This window comes from Girardinichthys multiradiatus, chromosome 8, assembly GCF_021462225.1.
Source record: "Girardinichthys multiradiatus isolate DD_20200921_A chromosome 8, DD_fGirMul_XY1, whole genome shotgun sequence".
Classification (NCBI taxonomy): domain Eukaryota; kingdom Metazoa; phylum Chordata; class Actinopteri; order Cyprinodontiformes; family Goodeidae; genus Girardinichthys; species Girardinichthys multiradiatus.
The window spans coordinates 19,875,063-19,889,389 of record NC_061801.1 but is presented as its reverse complement, the minus strand read 5'-3'; the positions used below and the strand labels follow the sequence as shown (position 1 = coordinate 19,889,389).

The 14,327-nt window shown below is 40.9% G+C and overlaps 1 protein-coding gene across 21 annotated transcripts in view; it reads right to left on the bottom strand.

Annotated features, from left to right (window-relative positions):
• Positions 1 to 278: 278 nt before the first annotated feature.
• add1 (adducin 1 (alpha)) overlaps positions 279 to 14,327 on the bottom strand; it is a 38,814-nt gene continuing 24,765 nt past the window's right edge. For 2 of the 21 annotated variants that reach the window (XM_047372164.1, XM_047372166.1), the window contains exons 13-18: positions 14,218 to 14,235; positions 11,533 to 11,619; positions 7,533 to 7,689; positions 6,675 to 7,037; positions 4,567 to 4,653; positions 279 to 2,163 (exon numbers count right to left, since the gene is read on the bottom strand). In XM_047372164.1, coding sequence (XP_047228120.1) covers positions 1,895 to 2,163; positions 4,567 to 4,653; positions 6,675 to 7,037; positions 7,533 to 7,689; positions 11,533 to 11,619; positions 14,218 to 14,235 — 981 coding nt within the window. In that variant the 3' untranslated portion in view covers positions 279 to 1,894. The other 19 variants (XM_047372165.1, XM_047372168.1, XM_047372167.1 and 16 more) reach the window with 17 other exon arrangements.

Sequence of the window (14,327 nt, the reverse complement as noted above, 5' to 3'; positions counted from 1 at the left end):
ACTGGTCATAGTGTATGGAGCTAAATACACTGCCATTCTGTAAGACAGACCTACAAATGGGACGATTTAGTTCAAATCATACATGTCAGAATGGCCCAGTCAAAGCCCAGACATAAAACTAATTTAGAATTTGTGACAAGACTTGAAAGCTGATCTTCAAGGCCACTCTTTGGCATGTCACTGGAGGTAACAAATATGAGGTAAATAATAAAGACAGACTTTGGATATGAAATAAACATTTCAGAGTGTTGCCATAAGAACCAGTCATACAATTCTGCTTTTCATGGTAGATTTTCTTTTTATTCATCATTGAACAATAGAGGTGGAACCATGACAAAAAGAAAAAAGTTGTGTAATAATTTTGTAAATTTAGCAATAACCAAATATTTAAATTAAGATGAACTCAGACGATACTAATTAGCATGATGTAAGATGTCTAAAGAAAAAAAAACAAAAAAAAAAAACAATGAGGCCAATTTAAATGAATATTGGGACATTAGTTCTGGTATCAGCACACCCAAAAATTTAATTGAAGCCCTCCAATGCAATATCAAGTCTGACATCGGTTTGTCACCAGTGGCCAATTCCTTAAAGCACGTCAGGACTTTTCATTAAAGCAGGATGGAACAACACAACCGAACATGAGCACATAAAACTGGTCTGAAACCAAACATCAAAGTGTTTTCTGCACCCCCCATCTAACAATTGCAGTCACAACAAAAATAGCTTTTTCCCGTCCAGTGTACATCATCACTGTCAACAGCTATTCACAGCCCAGGTTTCATTTGTTGTTTCACTAAGTAACATCCAGATCTATGGTTTTAAGACCTGATTGAACATGCAACTTTGTAAGACGTTCTCCTTGAACTGGATAAAAGCAGTACGTGGTTTTATGACAGAAGGGCCAGTACCCCTTCCCAACAAGCAATAATGGTTTATTAGGAGATAAAAATCACACATTAGCTGCTTGTACATAGCTTGTAGATAAAATAAGGGAGCAGACACAAAACAAAAGCAATGATGAAACCATCAGAATTAAAGTAAAAATTAATACAAATGTTCACATTCCTTCATGATAAAGGCCTACAGCCAGTGGCAAATGCATTGCATGAAGCTTTAGAATGATCAGCAAGCACAATGTTAGCTGCAAACAAGGCAGGACTAATCTTGCAGAATGCAGCAGTGCTCTAACTTAATCTGGTGTGCAAAGTATTTGATCAACACTATATTAAGAACCATGTGAATAAAGCAATGCAATGTTTTAAATACAAAAGAAAACATTACATGTGGCTGAGACTGAATGATTTAATTGGAATTATTGCATTTTGGACATAAGCAAATAACCAATACAAAGTAGCTTGACTGCAGCTTTCCCCGTCTGCTGACAATTAAATGAGTGCACAGCTTCAGGGATGCATGTATGCACTATGTAGTTATCACTGTCAGAACTCGCCACCAGCTCAGTGAGAAGGTATAAGCTTCTTGCTCTGCAGCGACAGACATATTTAGATACAATCCCTATACATTCTAGTGGTTACATTGATTAAAACAAAAAATAATAATAAAATCCTCCAACCTCACTGAGCACATGAGCCTGTAGTTATAGTCATGCATAAAAGACTAGGTGGAGTGGACAAGACAGATTGCACTCACAACTAAAAGCCTTTAATAATTAAAAACCTTTATGCAATTGTTTTTACATTGTATACAAAGTTGGCACACACTAATGAGCAAAAGCAGGTTAATAAGCTTGTAACAAAAGACACAAAAATAATCAAAAGTATAACGGTGGAAGTGTGGCTCAGTTGAAGAGTATATTGACAGAAAACAATAAAAAGAACCAAAACGAGGCCGAAGCCAGCCTTATCCAACATTCTCAAACCTAGGACCCCATCTATTTTTTATTTTTCTTTAGGAAGGAAGGTGTGCGGAACTTCTTTTTCTTTTTGGAGGGGGATTTGCCGGGAGACTCCTCTCCTTCATGGTCCCCAGCATCAGCGGCCTCCTCCCCCTCAGCTGCTTCCGCGGTGGCAGCTGCTGGGGTGGAGTCTTCAGCAGGGAGAGCTGGAGCCTCAGAGGGGTCATCGGGGGTTAAATCTGGAAGGGTCTGTCTCAGGGTGGCTGCGTCACTCTCATCCTTAAAGGTTTGTTCTGGCAACAACTCTGATGGGAGGGAAGGGAGAGCATTATTGATCTTTGAAGACAAACTGATGGTTAAGCGACAAAGTTACTTACAAATCAAATGCTGGTTAAGCTGGAAAAACCACAGTTTTCTACCTGAACAGCACCAACTTTTCATTTCCTGAGTCCATAAATAAAGTCACACAGCTCGTGTCTAAAAAAAGGTCACTCGCTTCCACAGGCAACAGTCTAACAAAAACCATAAATGTTCAGGATAAATAAACACTAAAATTAAAATTTGCCTCAGAGCAAAGCCAAGAATACTCCTTTAACATCACAGCTTTCCTTCAGTTGCACCAATAAACAAGATAACAGGCGAATCATTCATCAAGATGGCTTGTTTCTGATGTTAAAGCTTGTGCACATAATGTATTTCTTGTTTGTTTTACCTTCACTTAAACAGGGAAATCTTAATGACTGCAGTTCCCTTGTTCATTTGTACCCTGTGTACAAACAGAATAAAGTGGAAAAAAGAACAGAACAAGCACAAGTGAAAGTCCTAGACTTAAAAATGTTTTTAATAAGAAAAACACGCATAAATCCACACTGGTGCGCTATTCTCATTAATGACTCAGTCATTCAATTAGTCAAATTATAAAATAATGAAAGACTAGACGTAGGGAGCACAGAATTTAAGCTTAGATCCAGTTTCATTGAACAGTATAATTTTTATGAGTTGCTTGTCTGTATGCAAGGATTTATTCTTAAAAGCTACCATGCCTTATTCATTCATCAAGTATCATGAGCATTAACACGGAAACATTTCTTTCTGCAAATCCAACCAATAACCCTAGTTTCTTTTTTTTAAAGATACTCATAAGCAAAAACAGACTTCTGTTTCGTCCAGATGGTCAGCTTGAAAACAACAAGCAGCATCCGCAACAGTCCCACAACAACGTTAATCCATTTTTAGTATAGCCCATGCGAAGGAGAGAGACCAGTGTGAAACAAGACCATGGAAAACGTTTAGCAGCATCGTCATTTAACAACTCGAGTCAGTCAGAACAGCGATGAGGTCAAACACCACAGACAGATAGAAACTGGAGACCGGTAAGCAAAAAGCCAGCCTGTAGCAACCAGGTTTTAAGCTAAACCAACAGCAGCCAGTTTGGTTGGAAAGCTTCAGTCCAAAGCACTCATGTACCTGGTGAAGGACACGCCTGCAGGACAGACAACATGTCAACACATTTTAAACCACTGAAAGATTGTTTTTAATGAGACAGAAATATACATTTAAAGAATGTGCTTATGTGCAAGAAAGGCTGCTTAATATCAGTGAGTTGTTGTCAGGAAGAAAAGGGGTTATCAAACACAAAAGAGAGAACAGGCTGTGAGGTTTACTTCAGTTGTGTGCTCCACAATACCAATTTTACACATATAAGGAAACAGACGGCAAGAAAATGTCTCATTTTTTGCCATGGTGATAAAATCTCCTTTAATCATAATTAAGAAGCTATTAAACGACAGAGCTCTGAAATAACCCCCACCAAGCCCAAAATAGAAAGTTAGTCAGAGAAAAGATAGTCACAAACCTCAACAAACAATTCAGACAATGAACCACATCTGAAACTGAAGCCATGCAAAGAAAAACAGGGTAAATGAGTCAACGCAAACGTGGAGGGGTGAGCAGTAATTAGGAGGGTGCCGAGGAGGTGGAACAGTACATACTTACTATGGCAAAAGGTATTCTTTTGTATTTCCATCCTCTGATTGTAATCGCAGCCACAAAGAAGAAAAAGCACAAGTAGAAACAAATGTCTATGCAGATCAAACCACAGGCACAATGGTAAATAAAAAAAAGAAATAAATTAAAATGTGGAAAAAATAACTGAAGATTTAAAATAACATAAAAGAAAGGGGAACCATTCTTAGAAGACCCCCCAAAAAGATGGAGAACGGCCACAAAGGGAGAGAGGAGAGCCTTTACAGAGACGTTAAAAATATTTCTGTATCAGATTACACTGGCAATCAAATTACAACTTCAGTTTTATTTATACAGCCAGCGGCAGTATCATCATTGATGATGCTGACAAAGGTGTAATCCAACAGTAATAAAGACCAAGAGGGATTATAAAAGTAAACGGTCTACCCTGTGGTTAATCAAAGCTGTTAGATTCTTCTGTTTTTAATTTTCCCAATTTTTCTGTACATTTAATAAAAAATTTGGAGAAAAAGAGAAAAATAGAAATCAACTCCTCTTGGGCTATTATTACAGAAACACAAAACGTGTATAGTAGTATTAAAGTCCACAGCAGACCCAAAGAGAGACGGGCAGGTGGAGAGACAGGAGACACTACAATCCATCTCCAAGTCCTAAAAACGCAAGAGCTGAGGGAAACCCATGCCAAACCAGGCCATTTTATAAAGACCATCAGGATAACTTACCTTCCTCTGCTCTGATAGGGGTGCTTGGGGGTGTGGATGTGGGTTTAGGGTCTTTGTCCTCCTCAGGCTCTACTGGTTTTTCTGAATCTGAAAGAAACATCAACAATAACAAGCTATTTACAGCAGCTACAGTACCAGCCACATTTGTTGGCAGTCCTGAAAAAGATGTGTATAAAACCTTAATATAAATGTATCTTTAATTGCAACAGCAATAAATAAAAAAAAGAGAAATCTAAGAAATAATTGTTAACCAAAATCACAGGTGGCATAATCCTGTTAATACTTTGTACAGTTTTAGTAATAGGACAGCACATTCGTTTGTATTATAACCTTTCATAACAGTGAGATGAAGGCTGACATTTCGTCTGATGAACCATTTCTGTCGGCCACCTTTGAATAATTTTCTTGCTAAAGGATTCAATAATGGCCCATTTTCGGTGTTCTAGTGCAGAGCACTCCAAAGAGGTTCCCAGGGCCTTTGTAAGAGAAACAGCCCCACAGCATGACAGATCCTCTACCAAACTTAACAGTGGGCTTGGGGTACTTTCCTACATATTCATCCTTTGCCTTACAACAAACCCCTGAAGTGTTTGTTGCCAAAAAGCTTAATTTTACCAGGAAGAGGTCAGCAAACTCTACATGTTTACATCTTATAAACGCATAAAAAAAAAAAAAAGAAAACCCAGAGAGCAAAGTGTACCGGAGTCAAATTCCTTGTTTGTATGTACGAACTTGGCAATAAAGCTGATTCTGATTTGTGATGGTAAGACAAAAAAAAAAAAAAAGAGCCAGCTGTAGATGGTTTTCTAATGGTCGTTCTAGAGAACTATGAATGCCAAGACGTCACTCTTCACTGCGGTTCTCCAACAGTGAGATTTGGAGATTTACAGTAAGATAAATACGGATCATCATCCAGACTTGTTTGCTAGTTCCACCTGTTGTAAATATTTTAATTATTGCTCTAGTTGCAGATATAGCAAATGTTTTTGTATCCATTTCCTAACTAATGAAGACTAACCCATCCATCATTGGATTGCGCGTTCTCTTGTCTTTCCTATTTTGTCCGTCGTCATATTATGCCACAGGGAAATTGAAAATCATGAATTATTGATTAAAGATTCCTAGAAACGCTGATCAACTTAAAATAGTAAGGTGGTTTTAAAAAATGCGTCAGTTAAATTTATGTTGAAAGCGATCACTGGGGTGAAAATAATTGTGCCAAAACAAATTTACTTATTTTTTAAATGCACAATTTTTTTCCACCTCACTGAATAAAGTTCTATATTTTCATAGTGAGATTATTTTACTGCAACACAAGATGCATTTATTTTAAGCCATTTTACACATCCTTGCCAGTGGGTGTCATTACATGTGGCGAGAACTGTAAATTCACAAAACATTAAAGAAAACTAAATTCTTGTAATTTCTTAAAGACCAACATAAATTCGCCAGACAATCAGCTTGTTTCAACACAAAAAAGGGAAATCATAAGGACCCCAAAACCAGGCAAAAAGGCACAGCAAAACTCTTCAAACATTTCAAAAGCAACGTTAAAACCCCAAAACCAGCTTAAATGATTAGGTTATGGAAATAAGAAGTGACGTATGGTACCATAAAAAGAACAAAAACAAATAGACATGTTAGCAGGAAGAAAAAGAGGCCATTTAATTTCAGAGTATGTGGGTTTTTTTAGGTTTTTCCTGATATCCAAGACTGATTCTTCACATTTCACTACAAAAGCCTTTTTATTACACGAGGAGAGAGGAACTCCAAGCATCCTCTCCCCTCTGCCCCATCTAATCAAACTCCAGAGCGGGATCAAATGTGCCAAAGCTTTGATGCCTTTGGAAAAGACATCAGAGACAGGGATTGTGGGAGTGGGGACCCAAAACAATCAAGCAGAGCCTTTGGAGATGAAATGTGGGAAAGGAGGGTGCTTGCACATGGTAAACCCATGGCAGCAGACTCCAAACCCCCAGAGAGAGGAGAAGAAACAGCAGGCAGGAATTCTCAGATTCCCAGTGAGGAAGTAAGACAAGGCAGGGATGATCAGGGAAGGGAGTGGAAGGCCAGAGCTTTCTGGGATGACTCCACTTCATCTGAAGTACCTGAAGCCTGACCTCCCTCTGTGGCTTCTACACTCTGCGGGTCCTTGATGAGGGCCCGCACCACCGCACTGTGGAACTCCTTGTGTGGAGAGTTTGAAGCTGGTTGCACTTCATCTGCTGCTGAAAACACATCGTCTGCTAACGTCGCTGCAGAGTGGGTGCCGCTGCGAGCTGGCTCGGGGACAGACAGGCCCTGAGAAGAAGAGCTCTTCTCGGAAGCTGGAGGCTGGGCTTCCTCCAAGCTGGGTGAACCAGTTTGATGCAGAGGAGTGGAGACAGAGGTTTGAGCCGATGGTACAGTTTCTGGCTCTGGTCTGGGTGCACTGGAGGTTGATCCTCTCATAGAGTCCTTCTGTTGTTGCACTGTAAATCCATGTTTTTACATGTTTGTGTGGAGAGATAATACAGTTTGGCCATTCTGAACAATGAGGTTAAAAAGACGCATTATATATTATTAAGCAAGGGTTAAAACTAATTTTGATGAATAGCAAGCATACAAGTGTTCTGATTATATATTTTTAAGTTTTAATATTTAAACTTCAAGTAACCCTTTTATACCATTTTAAAAGATTTAATTGGAAAGCACAAATAACGAGTAATTGTAGTAGAAAGGAGACGCAGTCCTCCTTCAAAAGTCACCAACTTAAACACAACATATGACCTAAAAAAAATTGTTTATGATACGTTTGTATTCATGTCAGAGCTGTAATTTCTACATTTAGAAATAGATAAATAAAATTAAAAAATAATGGTAACAAACTGAGGTTTTTTTTTTGTTTCATTTAATGTCTCTTCAGGTTCCCTCTGAAAACCCATTACCATTCAAATGATGTTTAGTGCCTTTCTTGCCACATTTACCTTCGCCTCCTTTCTGTTTCTGCTCCACTTCCCGGCGGTATTCCTCCAGCTCCTGGTCGGTGAGTTTATTGAAGGGGTTGGGACCGGTCTTGCCGACAATAACCTTGGGTTGGTACTCCTTCTCGATGATGGCCTTGGATGCGGTCACCAGCTCACCCTTCAGGACACACAAGTGAGGAAAAATAGCTGGATATCAGAAGGAGGGGTAGAAAACTGTCTGCAGAGCCAGAAGGTTGGAAAACAAAGCTTAAAAAGTCAAAAACAATCAGCAGCTTTTATAGCTTTTTCAGTGGTCTGTTTACTGGATTCGATCCCCATCATGATGATCAGCCACCCAGTGGTCCATTTGGTCAACCTGACATAAACAGCTCCGTAATAGCAGCACATCTAAAGTCAATGTTTTACTAAGATTTTTTTTTACAATGCAATACTCACACGTTTTGGAAAGCTGCTCTAAGAGTTTGTTTTCTAATAGTAATAACTACAAGCCTAAACTCAAATCCTTTAGGCAATAGATGTAAACGATTTGCCTGTTTACATCTAATGCTTAAAGCAGCACTCGTTGCTGCCGCTAGGGTTTGCTTTGGCTTATAGTACTCAACATCAAGCAGAAAAAGAAAGGGTCACTTATTTGCATTTGACTCTCCAATCAAATCAATACTAACATCCAGTTCCAAACTAAAGGAGGCTGAAGATGTCAAGCACAAGGTGGTGCGAAAGGATTTGGGCATCTCCTGGACAAAATTTGTGCTGTAATAAATAACCGACAAGCCTTTTCTTTTTGAAGATCCATTAATTTTTGCATTAAGTTAAATGTGCAATAACAAATATTCCAAAGGTTTTAAACCTCACTCAGTCAAAAAACCATGGGCTTACTAAAGTAAGCAGTCTAAATCTAAAAGGGAAAAAATGTGTGGTGATAGTCAAGCAACCAAGGATAAGAAATAAAAAAATAAAAGTTTGACAATTACCGTTGAGACTGTAAAAAATGCAAAAATAAAACTTTAGGTTAAGGATTTAACCCTGGTTTTCTGAAACATTCGTTTTGGTATCCCACTATGGGACACGGCTCCAGCGCCTGTCCCCCAGAAACTCTATTACATTACGCCAGTCTTGACTGACAGGCGGAAGTGACGTCCGCTCCCATGGGAGGGACTTCCTCCAGGTATAAAAACCAAACGTCACGTAGGTGATCTTCAGTCTAGTAAACACACCTCTTCCTTGCTTCATGTAAGGAGGGTGATCTGGTGAGATACCTCACTCATATTAAATTTAATATGAGTGATTAAATCCTTAATCCAAAGTTCTCTTTCAACATTCGTTTCGGTCTCTCACTATGGGACATTTCTGCTCCCATACTGCTCACAGCCAGGAGTTCCAGACAATTTCTGTGAACTGTCTGTGTTTGTGAACTCCAAACGCCGTTTACCATCATCCTTACGTGAGTGCCTACCCAACCTGTCAGCGAGGCGTCGCCAGGATGGTTACCGTGGTAACACCGGTGTTGAGAAACATGGGGCGCTTCCACAGGCTCAGAGCACGTGCACATGTGAAAGAAACCAGGACGCTGCGATGAATATGGCGTGTGGGGCTCAAGTTGAGTGACGCCATCCGCCGTTGAAACGGGTGCATGTGTAGACGGCCGAGTGTGATGACCACCAGCGCAGACGCCATCAGACCCAGCAGTCTGAGGCATAACATGAATTTCTGGGCAGACAGTTTGAGAGATTCACCATCTCTCTTTTTCTGTCCTTCATGCCAGTCCAGTCCAGCGCTGACCCTCCCAAGACGGAGTTCTTGGTGGTGAGAGGATTGCTCCAGGATTTGGGGGTTTGGGGAGCCGCTGCGACTGGTGTCACCCGTCACCAAGGGCTTTGCAGCCGATGGAATAGCATAAGGCTCGCAGTCCTGCTCAACGTCATCAAACCCGAGACTGATGGACTCCACTTCAGATTCAGATTCGGCATTAGCAAAAGTGCTGAAAACTGGAAGTGTGGCCTCGTCTTCCTCTGGGTCAGTTAGTGGCGCGGCAGCCGCAAGCTGGTCACCCCAACTGGCTTTCCCTCATCGGTAGCGGTAAGCTCCGGTGGCGGGGGATTGGCTACCCCCATCACAGGATCAACCTCCGACAGGCTAGCTTGGCGCGTTAGCCTGCGCCGACAACATTTATGGGAGAGCCGTGCACAGTGCTCGCAGCTCACTGTTGACGCAAATGGTGCGTTCACACCAAACGCGGATTCTGCGAATATTTCGCGTCATTTGTGTGCTTTTACCCGCTTGACATTCCGCGTGAACTCTGCGTTGCCATTTGGCAACAAACGGCAATGCTTCGCCGCGTCATCAAATAGGAGGAGCTTCTATCTGCTGCTTCCTGGTTTCAACTGAACATGGCGGACATGGATTTCATGGACCTAATCACGGTGTTTTACCTGTGGAGAGCCGAAAAACGCCACCGACGTCCCTGGGTTCACCAGATTCTTCAGGGACGACGGGAACAGTTCGGAGATTACCACCACCTACTCCAGGAGCTGTGTCTGGATGACGGTCGATTTCAGCGGTACTTCCGTCTATCCAGGACCCAGTTCGAAGATCTGCTGTCTCGCATTGGGAGACGAATCGGCCTCCGGGACACCAACTACCGGCGCTGTATCCCCGCTGCTGAACGCCTGTCCATCTGTCTTCGGTGAGTAAATAAATCTCAGCTCAATAAAAAAAAACAGCCGATTTTTAATGTCCACATCTCCAAAATATAAGATATTTGTGCCTAAACATAACCAGGCCAAGTCCTTTCTGTACATGTCTCGGTAAAAGTAATTAGTTGAGTCATACAACTCTGGCTTGCCGCACACCGCCACTATGATCTGGTCCTACATCTTCACTGACAACCTCTTCTTCACCGCTGCAGTCTTTCACCCTACGTCGCAGCCACATCCAGTCCCTGATTGGTTGACGCGACGCGAATTTAGGAAAAAGTTCCGATTTTTCAACTCGTCCTTCGCTCGGCGTGCCTTCAACACCGCGTCCTCCATCTCCTTCGCACCGCGCCACTTCGCTCCTGAACACGCCTCTACATAGGGATAACATGTAAATCGGCCGCTCCTATCGCAGAATCCGCGTTCGGTGTGAACACACCATAACGCGTCCCGGGCATGTTGCAGCCCCAGACACGAAACGCAGACAGAATGGGTATCTGCCCCAGCTATGAGGTTGCCACATGTGCAGGTTCTAGATGGTGGCTCAACTCTGTTCATGGTGAGAATGAGTGCAAGTTGCACAACTTTCTTAAACTCCGTTAAGACCAGCATTGGAAAAGACTCCGAACAGTCGAGCACAGTTATTGAGAACGTTTGGCGACCGAGTTGTTAGCTCGCACTGTGAACAGTTAAGCTAACTCAATAGTAACTGAAATGACCGTCTGAGAAGTGCTTCTGGGAGTGAGAAGAGGTGTTAGACTGAAGATCACCTACACGACGTAGGGTTTTTATACTGGGAGGAAGTCCCTTCCCATGGGAGCGGATGTCACTTCCGCCTGCCACTCAAGACTGGGTAATGTAATAGAGCTTCTGGGGGACAGGCGCTAGAGGTGTGTCCCATAGTGAGATACCGAAACAAATGCAGAAAGAGAACTGCTGTTTGCTCAGATTCAGACGACTCCAGATCTGTGCACTGATTTAATGTACAGCAGCATCAGTCTTAATTAATTTTTCTGAAGACTCCTTGTCAGAAAATGCTTCCTGTATGTTCAACACAAACATTAACAGAAATTGCAGGTAAAAAAAATATTACCTGCATGCACTTTAAAGTTCTTCTCTTTCATTGTTAATTTCAAGCCAAGATATTTAAGCAATCTTTATGCATCCAAAAAATGTTGCATCCAGTTTTCCCCTTCTTTTGCCTCCCAGTGTAAGTTATGCCCGGTAGCAAATTTAGACCAAGGTTGCCCAGACTTTTGTAATCCACTGTAGGGGTAAAATAGATTCATGACTGTAGCAGTAAGTACCTTTCTAATTGTTTTAGCAGGACTATAGGACCCCTCGGACACATCAAGGCCGTCAATAGTGTCTGTACAGTCAGACAGAAGAGCATCCTGCAATAGTAAACCCAATGAAGGGGGGACGAAGTAGTCTGTCAGGCAGTCACAGTCTATCATAGACACTCTCACACAAAGGGGGAAAGAGTACAGCAAAATCCCACATAATAGATGCTTAGGCAGAAAGAAAAGTGTTTCATCTCAAATATTTTTCTTTCTCAGGTCAAAATCTTGCATGTAGATTCATTTTCTGGGTGGGGGTGGGGCATCTCATTTTAGCTAACAATATGCATAATGACTTTCCACCTTTGCATTTATATATACAGGGCCTTGCAAACGTATTCACACCCTCTGAACTTTTCCCACATTTTCTTACATTGATTTTAGTGTGTTTTATTGGAACTGGGATGGACAAAAATAAAGTACTTAATAATTGACCTAAAGTAAAAAGACAAATCGTTTTCATATTTCTTACATAAAAATCTGTACAGTGTTGGCGGTGTTTTTTTTCAACCCCTTAAGGCTGATGGTTCTAATTCTTATGCAACCAATTGCCATTAGAGCTCAGCTAAAAAAATAAAGAGTCTACCTATGTGTGTAATTGAATCCCTTTAGAAATTGATTTGTATTGTGAAGGCCTTGGAGGTTTGCCAGAGAACATTGATGAACAAACAGCATCTTGAAGACCAAAAAACACAGCAGAAAGATCAGGGATAAAGTTGTGGAGAAGTTTAAAGTAGGATCATGAAATGTAAACAATATGGCTGGGTGGTGCGTGGTGTAGAGGTAGAATGTCCACCCCATAAACTGAGGCTATTAGTCCTAGATGTAGTTGTCCAGAGTTTGATTCCTGACCATGGGACCTTTGCTGCGTGTCTTAGTCTCTTCTCTCTCTGCCCATTTCCTGTCTGAATACTGCAAATAAAGGCCACTAGTGCCACAAAAATATATGGCACAATGCAAAACTACTAAAATATGGTGGGCCACCTGAACTGACCGGGCAAGGAGGACATTCTTAATCACATGGAGCCAAGAGGTCAACAGGAATTCTGGGGGAGCCGCAGAGATCTAAACCTCAAGAGTGAAGAGTGGTGGCATAATGCTGTGGGGATGCTTTTCTTTAGCAGTTACATGAAAGCTGGTCAGAGATGATGGGAATACAGGGACATTCTGGAAGAAAACCTTCTGAAAGTTGGAAGAGACCTGTGACTAGAGGTCCATTTTATATCAGGGCAACAACCCTAAACTGAATGCTTTAAGTCCAGGCATATTGTGTTACAACGGCCCAGTCAAAGTCTAATTCTCAATTGGATTTAGGTCCAGCACCTGATTCTTACTCAGACATGGGTAAGTCTTAAAGAGAGATATCTCCCCATTTATTCGAAGTTTAGCAACAGTATGACTTCAATTACTTGCGGATAAATTGGACGGGAAGCGAAGTTCCAGTGAAATGGGACTGGCGTAGGGTTCCAGGAAATTGCAACCAGGGAGAAACGTTGATTTTATGCAGAGAAAATTATTTCATGCAGTGCCTGGGTGCACTGCATGCATAAATGATTGGATTCAATTCTCACATTTTCCTGCAGGAGGTTCATTTAGTTATTCTTTTTTTTCCTCTTTAAATTATTTGTGTTCGTTAATTATTTAATTACCTTTATGCCACTAATTTACTTTTCCTATCAAGTCTCTTTTTCTTTTTTCATCTACAGCACTTTGAATTTTCCTGCTACTGAAATGTGCTATATAAATAAACTTGCCTTGCCTAAAACTGATGTTTGCAGATGATCTCCATGCAATCTGATGGATTTTCAGAATGTGTAACAGTTTCAGTCTGTAGATGTGCAAAGCTAGTAGAAACAGTCCAAAAGAGCAGCAGTGGTAATTACAGTGAAAGGTGGTTCTACAAAGTATTGAATCAAGAGGTCTGCATAAGTTCCCAATAAAATACACTGAAGCTTGTAGTTGTAACATGAAAAGAATGTGCAAAATTTATAGGGGTATGAATACCTTTTGAAGGCACTTGCACAACCAAGCACACTAAAAATATTTGAGGAAAGTACATGCAAGGAGGCACCATTTTAGAGAAATGGAGGCCACTTGTAAAAAAACATGGCAGCAGTGAAAGTGGTAACCATCAGCATGCTTTTCAAACTTCCAACACAAGGGGATGCTAGACTGTAGTTGGGGAAAATAATCGGATAGTCGGGCTTCATCATTCATGCTTCATGAGATGTCACTATTAAATAAGGTTAAACCTGAAAACCTAAAGCAACAAAAAGTCCCATTTATCTCAGGTTTTAGTTCAAACATTTCCCAGACCGTCATACAGATTAAAAGAAAACTGCAAAAACATTCACAGCATCTCTAACCTGAGCCATGCAAAGAGAACCACTGAGCCAAGACCTCCTGGTCTGCATTCCTTCTAACGCATATGAGGAAAATAAATGTGCACATGCACAAGAAAATTCAAAGTAAAAAAAGAACCCTTATTTAATTACAACAGGGCATTTTGTCTTATATATCAAGACATCAAACTCCAAAGCAAATGCAAATGTAGCTGTGATGGCTAAATAAATAAAACTATGTATGAAAATGGACTCTGAGCTGGCAGAAACATAAAAACCAAATTATATTGAGCTTTCCCGCACTACTCACCTCCAAGAACGAGAAGCTCTGTGATCAAAGAATAATGTCATAGTTATAAAGTCCCCCACATACTATCCATACTCTGATTAGGCGTAATCAGTTTTTTCTGTTTCTTTCAA